The sequence below is a fragment of the Lissotriton helveticus genome, chromosome 1_1 (genome assembly GCF_964261635.1).
Source record: "Lissotriton helveticus chromosome 1_1, aLisHel1.1, whole genome shotgun sequence".
NCBI classification, from domain to species: Eukaryota; Metazoa; Chordata; class Amphibia; order Caudata; family Salamandridae; genus Lissotriton; species Lissotriton helveticus.
Genome location: NC_136057.1, coordinates 1414512592 through 1414527284, shown reverse-complemented (window position 1 = coordinate 1414527284; position 14693 = coordinate 1414512592). Strand labels below are relative to the sequence as shown.

The 14693-nt window shown below is 48.4% G+C and overlaps 1 protein-coding gene across 6 annotated transcripts in view; it reads left to right on the top strand.

Annotated features, from left to right (window-relative positions):
• Positions 1 to 913: 913 nt before the first annotated feature.
• Positions 914 to 14693, top strand: part of CARM1 (coactivator associated arginine methyltransferase 1) — a 395773-nt gene continuing 381993 nt past the window's right edge. For 5 of the 6 annotated variants that reach the window (XR_013609861.1, XR_013609860.1, XM_078685059.1 and 2 more), the window contains exon 1: positions 919 to 1145. Coding sequence is in view for 4 of the 6 variants with exons in the window: in XM_078685059.1 (XP_078541185.1) it covers positions 1004 to 1145 (142 nt within the window). In the remaining 2 variants the exon portion in view is untranslated. Of the gene's footprint in view, positions 1146 to 14693 lie in introns of all 6 variants that reach the window. The other variant, XM_078685050.1, reaches the window with a different exon arrangement.

The window sequence follows — 14693 nt, the reverse complement described above, 5'->3', positions numbered from 1 at the left end:
ATCTCTCTTTTATTAACCCCGTTCCATCCTCTCCATCTCTGATTTCTAGCCCATAGTAGTCTATCCATGGAGCCCAGATCTTTCGGAATTTGCGTGGGCCTCGCTTCAGATGTTATTCTTTCTGCCACCATACATAAATCTAAACAGGCTCTCCATTCCTTAAGTGTTGTAAGTTGATGGACACCTCAGTACGGGACTGTGTTCCTCTTGGCTCCTACTAGTCCCAGATTGGTCAACATGAGCTTGCTACGCGGTAGATCGATCGCCAAGGGGATACCCAACAGAACATATTTGGCCTCTAACTCAAGTTGTGCATCCATTATGTTGTTAAGTTCCCCCAGTATCTTGGTCCAGTATACTTTAATCTTACTGCGTTCCCATAGGGTATGTATAAATGTGCCTCGTTCTTTTCGACATCTAGACAGGCTGGAGTTTCTGTTATTCATCATTTATTGATCCATTTTTAGAATCTTATTAAACCTCTCTTTATATAGAATTGATGAAAGCCTTAATTATTCTATAAATGTTGCTGAAAGTCTTCGGGATATATGCTGTAATTGCCCAATAAACTGCGTGCTGATTGGCTTTTATAATTCAAATTATATTTTTATATTGCTCGCAACAAAATAATGTTTATTATAAACTATAAAGTGATACTGTAAACAAAATATTTAAAGAAGTCAATAAAATGATTTTTAAAATGATGATGATTATTTTGCAGCTTTGAGAATGTTCTTCATAGCTTGACTTAGGGGTGAGAAGAAACGTAATGTATCCTCTTCATAAAAGACATACTTTTCTGGACTGGGTGAAGAATTATTGTCCTGGCCTCCCTGCACTCTGACTGTGGCCTGCCGAGCCACGACCTGCAGTACCACCTCCACCCGGCAGAGGTCGCACACGGGTCGCTATGCAGTACTGCAGGTTTCCGGCGGCAGCGCTGCGGCCGCGGTTTAAGGCCTCCCCCGTTCTCACACACGCCCCCCGCCCGGTCACTCCGAAGATGGCGGTGTCTGTGTTCCCCGGCGTGCGGCTCCTGACCATCGGGGACGCCAATGGCGAGATCCAGCGGCACGCCGAGCAGCAGGCTTTGCGGCTGGAGGCCCGGGGAACCCCCGAGGCCGCTCTCATCGCCCTCTACAACCGTAAGTGAGGGGGCTCGAGGGCGCTGGGGACCGGGTGGTGGGGGACACGCGATGCCGGGGTCTTTTCAGGCCTACAGCCTGGTGAACCCGAACATGCGAAGCTGGGGGTCTGGGTCCATGTATCGGGGAAGGGATAGTACGCGAGACCGGTGAACGGAGGCCTGCAGCCCGGGAGCGAGGCATGTGTCAGGCCGGGGACTAGTAGGAGCCCTCCCCGGGACTGTGAGACTCAAAGGGGTGATGCACAACGGAGAAGAGAACTAAGCGAGACCGGAGAGGATGGGCCTTCTCAAAGGAAGGCTCCTTGTGCTGGAGTGGGGTAGAAGAGGAGCTGAACTATAGGGTAGAGGGGTAATGGAAGTAGACCCCCCCCCCAGAGTCTGTACCTTAACCCCCTCCTCACCCCACCAGACAGCCCCCAGTTGTTGAAATCTTCAATGAGGGTTCCCCACTGACAAATGGTGGTACAGATTCACTTTCCTGTGCAATACTTTGTACTGAAACAGTAAGATAAAGTTGCCCATCTTGAAAAATCCATTGTTGACCAAAAATGACCATAACCATGTATCTGGTACTTTTAAGAAGAGTCTCTTCAGCCCCCCGCAGCAAGTTTGTCTGACCCACCCTCCAATGAGTCTGAGCGCCCCCCCCCCTCCAAACTTCCAAGAGTCTGTATCCCAGGGAGTCTGTAACATCCAAGGATGTGCCCATCTAAGAGCCTGTCTGAACCCCCTCCCACCACAAGAATCTGTATTGTATCCCTTGCCACGAGTCTAAACCCCCCCCCCCCCACTTAGTCTGTCTGATCTTGCTCCTCGAGTTGGGGCCTCTCCCCTAAGTATGTCCCTGATTTTCCATCCCCTCCAACCTTTTCCCTCTCTACAAGAGACAGTGTCTGAGAGCCCAAGTCATTCATTAATTGTGCTCAAGATCTCGACTAAACATTTAAGTGGTCAAGACTTATTCCACCATTACAAAGTGGTTGGTTGGTCTTTTGTGATTTGAGAACCTGGATAGTTGTTGTCATCCAAGGCTGAGTATGGAAAACAAAGGTAATTAGTCTAAGGTAGTAAGAGGTGTTGAGGGTTGTCGGGTGTTTATTATTTTGGTTATTTAAAATAGTAAACTCTTGTAATCTGGTCTTTAGTCCATTAAATTAAAAAGCAGGTGTTGACACCATTGTAATAATAAATATAATTGCTTGGAACGAAAGTCCTCTGCACTTTTTTGTGAATATGTCCCCTCTGTCTTTGTTTCTTTCAGAACAATATTGTGTATCTTTCCCACATGAGCTTGACAGAAATGCGAGTCCACTGAGGGTTAGCAATTTTAAACTGATCGAAGGCGTTGGAGCTGTGCTTTAATGTCAAGGTGGCATCCATAGTGCTCTCCCCTTTTTTGATGTGGTCTTATGCCCTCTTCTGAAGAGGATTGCAAAACTGACAGTGGTAGCAGCGTATTTGCTAGTGTGGTACAGACTTTTTTTCTTTAGGCTGACCTCTGTGTTGGTTTCGCCTATTGGCTCGTCTTTGCAAAGGTCTGTCCATTGCTCTATCATTTGTGTCGATTGCCTTAATCATGTCCGGGATGTGTGAAAGGCACCTTTGTTGGTTGTTGTGTGTCTGACTTTAGGGTATATGAATGGAGTGGTTGGGGCTTACGTCCCTTGGACTGCATGCTTGTTGCTCCTTGGACTGCATGCTTGTTGCCCAAGATGATGCTTAACATGGTGTAGAGCTGGTGTTGTCCTTATGGTCCAGTCGGCCTACACTTACACACCTCATTTTTGTAAACATATTTTATTAACTTTTCAGTTAAGCAATACAATATTATAACATTGGGGCGAGGAGTTGGCCTAACAGCTAGGGCAGACGACCTCTAATCTGGGTAACTGGGTTCGAGTCTCTGCATTGACGCTGAACATCCTGTGATTCTGAGCAAATCACTTAATTTCCCAGTGCCTCACAAAAAATGAATGTGTCCTCATGTAATGCAGCCAGTGCTATGTAAAGCGCTCTAATACCCGATTCCGGTCAACTTTGCGCTATATAAAACTCTGTAAAATAAAAAATAACAGCGTGACATCACCCGCATCTGACTTTACCCAAATTAGCTTATAACATATATCTTCCCAAGGGCGATCTCGCCACAAACATGTCCTTTCAAACAATGACCATATCCCCACTGCTAAATCAGTTGTATCTCACGTATTATCAGTATCCACTGTAACATTACATACTATACCTCGTATCACTCTTACACATTCTCTAAAACTTACCCCAACTGCACCCCCCACCCGCCAAGACGTGTCCCTTTAGTCTTTTACCTGCCCAGTCAGTCGCTGGGTATCATCTTTTGACTTAGAGAGTCACTAAAAGACACTCGGGGGTCTTCCTCCCATCCCGTGGGAGTTTATCTAACATGGGGAAAATGCGCTTAGTAGGCCGAGCGCAGGTGAATCGGACATCCTCATCCTAGTCTTCACCCTCCTGGTCACTTTATCCCACAGCGTTGTTTTAAAACAAATAAAGCAACGCTGTCCATGCTCTAGCCACCTCCAGCGATTTCTCACCTCCGGTTCGTTTAGCTATTGGCAATCTAACAGTATTTTCACATTCAGCCCATTTAATGAACTTTTTTTTCCACCTAGATAGACTAGGGCCAATTCTCGATTTCCAATGGCTGGTAATATCTCTTAGCCAATACTAAACCAAGATCTGGCCACTTACTAGTTTTCTTGTTTTTAGCGGTATGGGGGAACCAATGCAACAGACAGTAATCTGGAGTATTCACTATTTCCTTATCAGTTACTTCTGCCAATATTATGGTTACCTCCTCCCAGAAGGCCCCTATGTTCGGGCAAATCCAGAACATATGCAAGAAATCAGCTCCTATTGTATGACACTGTGGACATGCTGCTGTTTGTGTATTAAAATATTTATTGAGCTTATCTGGGGTGAGGTAGGCCCTGTGTAGTACATAAAAGTTCATCAATTGAAACCGTGCATTTCTAGTACTGTTCCACGCTCTTTCCACCAGTGTCTCCCAATCCTTATTCGCTATGGGTTTGTCCAGGTCTGTTTCCCATTGTCTATGGATCTTAGTCAGGGGAGGGAGTGTTGTGTATGTAAGTCGCCTGTACAGAAGTGACTGCCTTAAAGGTGCCAGCCGCTCTAACCATATATTGGCATCCCGTCGAGATTCCCGGCTCAGTGAGACCCTCCCTCCAGTGTTTCCTCATGGCTGCCGTAAGTGTTGGGTGCAATAGAAAGTCTCCTCCCGGTATATCGTGGCGTTCCCTGAGGTCATTGAATGGGATCAGGGTGCCCTCCTCGTAAAGGTCTCCTATTGCAGATGCTCCCAACATACGCCAGTCACCTCCATGGGGGAGGGCCTCACATAATCAATGGGATTTCCGGCGCTTAGGGATGTTTAATCTTGGCCCTTTTCAGGTTTCTATTCCTGCATTTACGAGATGTCCGTGGGGAGGTCCCTGTTTCGGCAAGGAAGTCTCAAAATTATTCTTGACAGGAGTCGCAAGTATGGGGCTTCTCCTCTCCTTTCTTCTGGTCCCCAACGTTTATCCGCCACTCATTTCGTGAGCAATTGCGCAGCTATGTAATAATGTTCAAAGTCAGGTGCTGTCAACCCTCCCTCTGTTCTCGGCCTCATAAGTGTAGTGAGTGCTACCCTCCGTCTGCCGGGACCCCATATGAACGCCGTCACCTGTGAATTCAGTTGGGCGAATATTCGGGTTGGGATCCAAACTGGTAGCACTCCGTAATAATATAGCAGCCTCGGTAGCGTCACCATCTTTAGGAGTGCAACTCTACCCGCTACTGACAAGAACAGAGTCCCCCAAAAGTCAAAGATGCTTTTAGCTCCCCATAAGGCCTGTCCTATATTCCCTTCTAATAGGTCTTCAGGAGAGTGATAGATCTGGGTGCCCAGGTAGGTCAAGCAGTGGGATTGCCATTGTACCCCCCTCTGTTGCTAATGGGACAACCCTACCCACCCAGAATGGAAACAGAGACAACTTTGCCCAGTTCACTTTTTAGGCCCGCTACTTGTCCTAAACCATGCAGAGACTCTTCGTCCCACCAAGTGCCTCTCGCGCATCCTCCAGAAACAGCGGATCATCTGCATAGAGTGCAATGTGGTGAATCTGTCAGGTTACCTCTAACCCCTGAAAATATTGCCCCCGTACCGGCTGCTAGAGGCGCCAAGGCAAACAACGGACGCGACAAAGGACACCCTTGTCGCGTGCCTCTTTCTATTCTACAACTTCCGGAAATCAGTCTGCCCATCTTGACCCGGGCAGTAGACTCCGCCTATAGCAGGCCCGTCCACTTAATGAAGGCTGGGCCAAATCCAAATTTCCTTATCACCTCGAATAGGTAAGCCCATTCAAGACTGTTGAAATCCTTTTAAATATCCACTGCAAAGATGGTCTCACCACCCTCGCAGTTAGATCTCGCTTTTAGGATCCAAAGGAGACGTCTAATCTTTAATGCAGTGTTTCACACGTAGACGCCTCATGGTCTGTTTATCCTTGCGCAAAGAAGCTAATGCCAGTGACCAATATCCCCCCCCCGAGAAACTGCTCCCAGGCAGAGCCATTTTCACATCCGCCCGAGTCATCCTGCAACTGCCTAGTCACGAATGGAAAATGAGTACCCAGCCTCCTCCGCCAGTACTTTGTTCACCATTTGGCTTGCGACCAAGGAGATCTGTTCCCTAGGAGAGATGTTAGTCTCATGAGGTTGAACTACTGTTTGGTGGCCAGCCGTCCTCCAGATGAGCCTTCTTCCAGGAAGCCTTAAAAACTGCCTTGTTGCTGGAACTGTGAAAAGGCAGTTTAGCTGCCTGTAACAAGAAGCTGAACACTGTGCCGGTCAGTAGTGACTGGAAGGTCCTGGGTGCAGGAAATCTCCATGGACTGTTACTGCCCAGGACCACCAAGGTCTCACCTCCCATCTACACAGGAACAGGCACAACATTCAGTTTGAGCGAGTTGCACCTTGTTTGAAGGAGTCATCCTGTTTCTAGAACTGTTGAAACCAGCTTCCTAGCTACTCTGATTCTGAGATCTCACAGAGTTATGGTATGGTGCAGATCCCTAACCAGTAGGCCACAGGTCTTTAATGCGTGTTGTAGCTGCCCTGCCACTGTAAAATATCCATCATGAACAACAGTTTACAAGATACAGGCTCTAACCTTAAAACATCCTGCATCCTCTACAAACGTTCTATTAAAGGCTGCAATGTTCACTCGCACCTGCATGTCCGTGGAAAGTTTATTAAAAAAGAATGGGCCAACCAATACGAAAACAAACATTAAGTATGATAATAATCGCAGTACTTTATAGAATTCAGACTTCATAATATTGTTTGGATATTTTTCACTACATTGGAGACCAAGCTCAGTGTCCCTGTATGTAAAAAAAAAAAAGATATACCATTTCCATTTCAAAAATCTTTATTTCGATCACAGATCATAAAAGATACATAGCATTTATACAAACTTAAAAACTAATTGAACACAGTGTGATCCAATAATTAAGACATTTTAAAACAAGGGGTGGAATAAAACAGTATATGTCTTTCAAAGGGACTTTTAAACAAGTCTTTTCATCAATCGGCTTCGAATGATCCACATAGAGGTCAAAAATTTCGATAGGGCAAAAACTACAGTGGGGGAGAGGTCTGTCTTTAAAACTCTATAGGCAGGTTGAAAAGATCTAAAACCCAAGTTCCTGAGTAGCGGGACTAACCAGTATTTCCTACTCCTCTCGTAGCCCTTGCAGAAGAAAACAGCATGAACATCATCCTCTTTCGAATGAGCACACATTGGGCAGGATGCTACGGTGGAGCGAGATTGCCATGACGCTGTAAATGATGCTAGGGGAAGGCATCCGTATCTCCATTGTAAAAATAGTTTTCTCGTTAGTACAGGAGAAATAGCGTCTAAAGTGCTTTCAAGACGATAAAAGTCTTTCACTTTTAGGAACAAGTGTGTCAAGGATCCTTCTCGCGTGGCATCTATAGCTCTTGTGAGCATCAGTTCATAATATGCTCTCGCTAGTACCTTTTTTGGAGTCTTTACACAAGAGTTTAGAGGATCCGTCCATAGTTCCGAGTATCCCATCTCCTCTAGCATTCCCTTGACGTAGATCAACCAAGGGATCCTCTTGGCATTCCGTAGCTCCAGGAATTCCTGTAGTTCTTCGCTGTAGTTTGTAAGGTCTGGGCTACACCACAAACGCCTCCAAAAGGTTAGGGGTTTAAGTCCCAGCTCCTCTGTTATTGGTCGAATTCCCAAGTCTAATCTGAGGGGGAATAGAGGAGTACTCTGGGGAAGGGCAACGACCTGTCTCAGGAATTTGTTTTCGATTGACTGTAACTTGGGGAGTTGAGTGACCCCACAGCTCGCCCCCATATGTGACACCCGCCCGGGCTTGAATTTTGTAAATATGCATAATTGGGGTTAGTGGGCGATAAAAGGATTTGTTCGCCAGACGCATGGTGCCACCTGCCAACTGAGCCAGTTTGATGGTCACTTTAGTCTGGTGAGACGTCCACGTTAGATGTTCATTTAGGGTAATCCCCAAGTATTCGATATTATGCACGCGTTCTAATTGGACTGTGCCTATCCTGGGTGGGGCTCGATTATGGGGGTTGGGATTTAAAATCATAAATTTAGTTTTTTTTGGGTTGATTTCCAAACCTCGTTCAGAGCAAAACTCTAAAAAGCCATCCAGGATGCGTTGAATCCCCATAGGGGATTTAGACAGCAGCAGGGTGTCGTCTGCAAACATAATTGCGGGCACCCTGCTGCCTGTCAGCTTTGGGGCATCAATATTGGCAATCCTGATTAGGTGGGCGACAACCCCGTTCACAAAGAGGCAGAACAGGGTCGGTGCGAGCACGCAACCCTGTCTCACCCCTCTGCGAACGGGGAACCTTTCGGTTAGCTTGCCATCTTTGCCACACCTTACGCGGGCATAGTTGTTGTGATGAAGTCTTATCAGGATTGCCAGAATATCACCTGGGATGTTTAGCTCTTCCATAACTCTCCACAGCCTCGATCTGGGTACCAAATCGAAGGCGGCACGGAGGTCTACAAAAATAGTGTATAAAGTCCCGCCCTCGATTACAGCTGTTCTCCAGTAAAGGAGATTTAGCCTGAACATTTGATCTATGGTCGATACACCCTGCCTAAATCCTGCCTGATAGGGGGATAGAATGTTCATTTCTTCTGTCCAAGCCTGGAGTCTGTTCAGAATCAGTCTACCGAAGAGTTTTTGTGATATGTCGATGAGACTGATGGGGCGATAGTTGGCAGGAAGCAGGGGGGATCCCTTTTTATAAATTGGGACCACCTCTGCTCCCCTCCAAGTATCGGGCACCTCCATTCCCCCCAGAATGGCATTGAATATCAGTGTAAGGTATGGTGTCCATATCCTCGGTTCCTGTTTAAACAAGTCCCCTGGCACCCCGTCAAGACCCGGGGCTTTTCCTGCGGCTAAGTTTTTAATGGCCTCCCTCACCTCTTTTTCAGTAAAGGGAGCCCCTGTAAGACTGGATATGTTTATGCTACCATCACTGTTTTGGTCCCCCCCACCTTCCGCATACAGCGCCTCGAAGTGGCTCTGCCATACCGAGGGGGCTATGTTAGGCTCTATTGCGGAGGATAAATCCTCCGTGCCATTCGCGACTATGCGCCAGAATTTGCGGGAATCTCTTATTGTTAGTGTTTTCGTGAGATTTTCCCAAAAATCGTGGTCCCATTCCGCCCTCGCATTTGCCAGGAGGATTTTATACGATCTTCTCCTAGCACGAATTTCTTCACGGTTGAGGCGTCCCTTTATAGCAAGTAACAGGAGGGCCTTGGCTTCCCTACATGCGGCATTATACCACGACTTCTTGGGCGTAGGGCCTTTCCTGTTCCCTAGGGATGAGAACAGATCCTGCTCTAAGGTATTGATGGTGTCTGCGTGTATTTGTGCAAGCTTGCCTCTGCTGGTATCATCAGAGACCTCATTTCCTAGCTGGAAGGCTTTCTCCAAAAATGGAATAATCCTTTCATATAGCCGGGGTATTCTATCTGGACTGATGGCCAATTTCTCCCACTTGACTTTCCTCCGATTGTTTTCCAGTAGGAGGCCCACCTTATCTTTATCCGATCCATGGGAAGTAACCTCCCCCCCAGGCAGGGAATAAGTCCATTCCAAGGCATTATGGTCACTGTCCGTTCTTTCAGTGATTTTGAAATCAACTATTGCTGACTACATAAACAGTTTAACCATGATGTAGTCCAGTCTTGATTCACTACCTGTTTTGTTGTAGGTATTGCTACTGGGTATATCTGATTTACAACGGCCATTGCACGCCCTTATACCTAGATTGAGAGTGAGGGCAGTTATCTGCAAGGCCAGAGGAGTCCAGGCCCTTGGGGGTGGTGCCACCGTCTCTGGGATGAACCAGCATGAATCTTCCTCATGGGAAGGACCATCACGTAGTCCAGGCAGTGGTTCGTAATGACAATTAAAATCACCTCCTACCAGGCATGCTAGTTCGCTTGGAATGCCTTCTAGGAGCCTTGCTAACTCGTCTATAGTCCCAGATTCTTTGTGCATTGTTACCGGCCTTGAGTAAATGTTGATGACTAACAACTTCGTGGAGTCTGGCCACTCAAGTAGGACAGCCAATAGGTCATCGGAGGCGGTCTCTAGATAGGAAGCTTTACAGCCTAGATCCGTGGCTACCCATATCGTAAGTCCCCCTGACGGCCTACCCCTTCCCCCCCATTTAGCGGCTTTGAAAAAAGAGGCAAAGCCCGGGAATGATATTTCCTCACGTGCCCAGGTCTCTTGGAAAAGGAGTATATTTTTGGAGCTGATGTAAGAACCCCACTCTGTACAAACTGTTTTGCTGGCAAGGCCTGCCACGTTCCAAGAGATCACTGTAATGAGTGACAATTGGGTGGTGGCTGGGCCTGAAGAAACAGAGTTGCTGGGGGTAAGCTCGATGGGCACCGGTTGGCTTATGAGGGAGTAATTCATGCCCATGGGTTTATTGGCAGGGGATAGAATAGGATACGTCCCGCTTTGGACTTGACTCGGTTCGACTGTACTAGGTGCCATGGGATATATATCTGGGGCTGGGGGGGTGTTAATCTCAGTCGTGGGAGATGCTTGTAGGACACTCCCCTCTTCAGCCACCTGTCAATCTACCATTTCTAGACTACTGTATCTATTGTGGGTAGATGGATAGGCCGGGTAGTGTGTTCTATGTGGCCCAGGAATTCCTCTCCTGTAGCCACCGTCCCCCCCCCCCTCCTTCTTGTAACAGTCTCCCAGCTAGCCTCGTCCCCGTATAGATGAAACTGCTCTAATGGTCTGCCCCTGTGTTGTGAGTGGGCAGTTCTCTCCCTTGGGCAGTTTTCCCAACCCTCCAACAGCTCTTGGTGATGCCCCCATCTATAGTCCTCTGAGTTGTAAAAATTTGAGGGATAAAAAAATGAAAGAGGGAGTGGTTGAATGATGCTACCAAAATCCTCGTCAGAAGCCCAGGTGCAAATGTACGCGGCTGTATTCGGGTCTCTGAAGGTGACCAGAATGCAGTCTCCCCTGATGGATTTCCTGGTATGACCCACCCACGTTGCCCTCCTAGCCATGGAAATGTCACTGGTTGTTCCTCTCGGGAGTGGTCTATTTACAGAGAGCCAGTTAATAACTTTGTTCTTCAGTGAGGTAGTAGATTCAAATGTGGGAGAGTTTAATTCCGGGACCCCCGCCAGTACTAGGGTGTAAGGTGCAGCTTCTGGGGGAAGGTTTATAAGCTTTGGTCTACGATTGGTATTTGATTTCTCTCCAGTGGGTGGTGGATCGCCTTTGATGTTAGACGAGGGCAAAGCATTATCTTTTGGTGTGGGAATTGTTTTTGGAGTGGCAGTTACTGTTTGTTGTTTTAGGATAGTGGCCTTGTTGGCCTCTAGTGGTTGGGGAGTATTATTTGACATGGATTGTGGGGGTTTGGGGGGGTTTGCGGGTGGCAGGTTATTGTTTGTTACGGTGAGAGGTCCATTGCCCTTAGTGGGTATTGATCCCAATCCATCTTTTAACATTTTTGTCCCACTATTATCAATTTTCCTTGAGTCGGCAAGTTGGACAGTTGCCTTTTCGATGATAACTAGTCTAGCTTCGATCTTAATCAGTCTAGCCTCAAGGGGACTCAATAGGGACCTGAGAAGTGTGCCTATGTCCTCCAATGTAATGTCGTCGGAGGTGATATCTGCTGGCACGTTGGTTGTGTGCTCTAGTGGTGAGGTTGGATTTACAGTTCTAGGGATGGTTAAACTTCCCGGCCTCTCCAGCCTAGAGGCAGGGGTAGCTCCCTTCCCCCCTTTACCTCTAGATTGTATGGGTTTAGGGGATTTAATGCTATTGTCTTCTTTGTTTTGTTGGCCCTGCTTCTTTTTTTGTATAGCCCCTTCTGTAGTCCCCCTATTGCAGCCATTATTAGGTTCTGTGACTTTGACTGTGTCACCTTTGGGGGTGCAAGAAGGAAGGAGCCAAAACTTGGGCGACAGTTCTACTGTTTATTTAACGTTTAAAGATAGGGTTGCAGGTGTACAAAATCAGGCAAAGTCCAGGATCCTAGGGCTTCAGGTGTAGTATCCCCTGGGTGGATGTAGCCGGACTCCAGCATATGTAGGAAAAAGAAGAGAACAACGGGCTTTAGTAGACTGTCCTATTGCCTAAGACTACAGTCAGGGTAGGGAGTGAGGGAACAGGTAACCACCACCGCTCAAGCAAGGACATCAATTAGAGCGACCCGTGAGTGTGTGCACAGGAAGACTTCAGTGCCCAAACAGCGCCTCGCTGCCTACCCGGTCCCTCCCCTCTTAAACTGAAATAGCGCACGCAAACGCCCACGCACCTGGAGAAGCCACGCGTCCTCCTTCGCGTGGCTGGGCGGAACACGGAACCGTTGGCCTCCTGGCTTCCTTGCTTCCGCTACGCCTTCCGTCAGTCTCCCGTCTCCGGTGTCACTCAGCAGGGGCACCTCCGTGTCTTCTTCGGGTCCGGGCAAACACGGTCCTTCTGTGTCCTGGTCGGCTTGTTTCTCCTCGTCGGCTTGTTTCTCCTGGCGTTGCACGTCGGATTCCACCTCCTTAAGACGCGAGGTCGGCTCCGATAGGCCAACAAAGTCAGGTGGTCCGGGGAACTGCAAGGCCAGGCTGTCCTTAAAGGGCCCGTAGCTGCCGGTCTGTGGGGAAGACGAAGAGTCGGTTAGCTCAGCCTGTGCCGAGCAGGGGACCCCCTGACAGACTGCCTCAGTGTTCTCTACTGATATGGGTTGAGGAATTTGGGTGTTAGGTAAGGCCATAAGGCTTATATCCTCAAAGTCACACGGGACCTCAATAGTAAACTCTGGGTCAGTAGTTGAGGTACCTGGAAGTGGACCTGTTGCCTGATCAGTGCTACAGCTAGTTAGTAAGCCAAGTCTATCTTCTGGGGTTCTAGCTTGGGCCACTGGGCCTAGGGAAGATCTCCTTACCCAGTCTATTTCTTGGGAGATTCTTCGCTCCAGTACCTGGATTTCCTCAATCAGGAGAGATCCCGCCTTGGCAAAATAGGTGTCAATGGGGCCTTTAACAGCTCCAGCCGCGGCTAGGGAGGATGTTTTACTCCTGGGTTCCCTAGTACTCATTTTAGTGTACATTCAATGTCCTCGCTGTGACAGGCAAAGAGACAGGGCCCGGACCGGACTCTCACGTACTCAAACGGCCCGCTCTTTGCCCGGTCTTCGCCCCGGTGCTGCGTCCCGCGCGCGTCCCGCTGTGCGGTAGTGACCAAACCAGTTATGTATGAGGAGGCTGGGGGCTTGGCCGCCGGGGGAAGAGGCACCAGCTGTGTAGAGCTGAGGCTGCTGGTCCTCGCAGTCCCCCGGTGGTCTCAACGCGCTGACTCGCAATCAGTGGCTCTCGCCTGTCTCTCCTCAACTGGGAGCGCGTGTGCTCTCTGCCGATTGCAGAGCCGCTCACACCAGCGGGGAACAGCCCTAGGGAGCAGCTGAGCGGCACCCGCGAAGCGGGTGTCGCGAAAGGTGAGAGGCGAGCAGAAAGGCAAACAGACTGGATCAGAAGTCTCTAGCAATCCTTGTGGCAAAGGGAATCCGGTAAGAAACAAAAGATATACAGTTATCAGCACAACAGAAGGCATTTTGTTGTTGGACACACTAAATGTTGGCAGTAGACCTATAACTGGCCAAAATAAGTTGATTTAAGTTTCCATATCTCAACCTTACATCCTTTAATAGCTGCCATGAATTCAGAAAACACGAAGCTGAACATTCGGTTCACCAAATTTGTTACCAGAGCAGCCTAAAAACATGGGAAAAACCGGGCCGCAAATCTTTGCCTCTGGTTGCACCGCCATGCTGCCCTTTGATCAAAATGTATGAACTCGTGATCATACAGTGTTGTTTATTCGAACAATGTATCTTGCCCAATATTAATTGCTTACGGCTCCTTAAATGACTTTTTAAAGATATGTCTAGCTGTCCCTTTCCAGATTTTAACAAGCATTTACAATGCAATGGTTTCGCCTTTGGAAAAGTTAGAGCTATTGGCATTGCTCATGACATTTCTTTTTTTTTTTTTACTTATAAATAAATGGCATTGTTATTTACATTGCCAACAGCTCTCTCAGCCCACACAGCTCGCTCAGCTCTCACAGCCCACACAGCTCTCACAGCCCACACAGCTCACAGCCCACACAGCTCTCACAGCCCACACAGCTCTCACAGCCCACACAGCTCTCACAGCCCACACAGCTCTCACAGCCCACACAGCTCTCACAGCCCACACAGCTCTCACAGCCCACACAGCTCTCACAGCCCACACAGCTCTCACAGCCCACACAGCTCTCACAGCCCACACAGCTCTCACAGCCCACACAGCTCTCACAGCTCTCACAGCTCTCACAGCTCTCACAGCTCTCACAGCCCACACAGCCCACACAGCCCACACAGCCCACACAGCCCACACAGCCCACACAGCCCACACAGCCCACACAGCCCACACAGCCCACACAGCCCACACAGCCCACACAGCCCACACAGCCCACACAGCCCACACAGCCCACACAGCCCACACTATGCTGCTGTCTCTAAGAGAAGCACTTCCCAAATTCAAAACAGATCTCAGTTTCAGAGATTCATTCCCCAAATGCAACTACAGACATGTGCTTTCCCAAGGAAATATAGTGCAATAATGAAACAAGCATTTACAAGTGGGGCCGGAGACACGGACAGCGGGAGGGGGGGGCAGTAACGGGCTCACGGACAGCGGGAGGGGGAGGGGGAAGGAACGGACAGCGGGAGGGGGGGCGGAAAAGTAACGGACAGCGGGGGGGGGGGGGCGGGAAAGGAACGGACAGCGGGAGGGGGCAAGGAAGGAATAAGGTTAATTATATTAAAACTTGAACGGGCCTGGTCAAAGAATGCTTTACAAGCGAACAGTCTTTTGCTTAAAGCACCA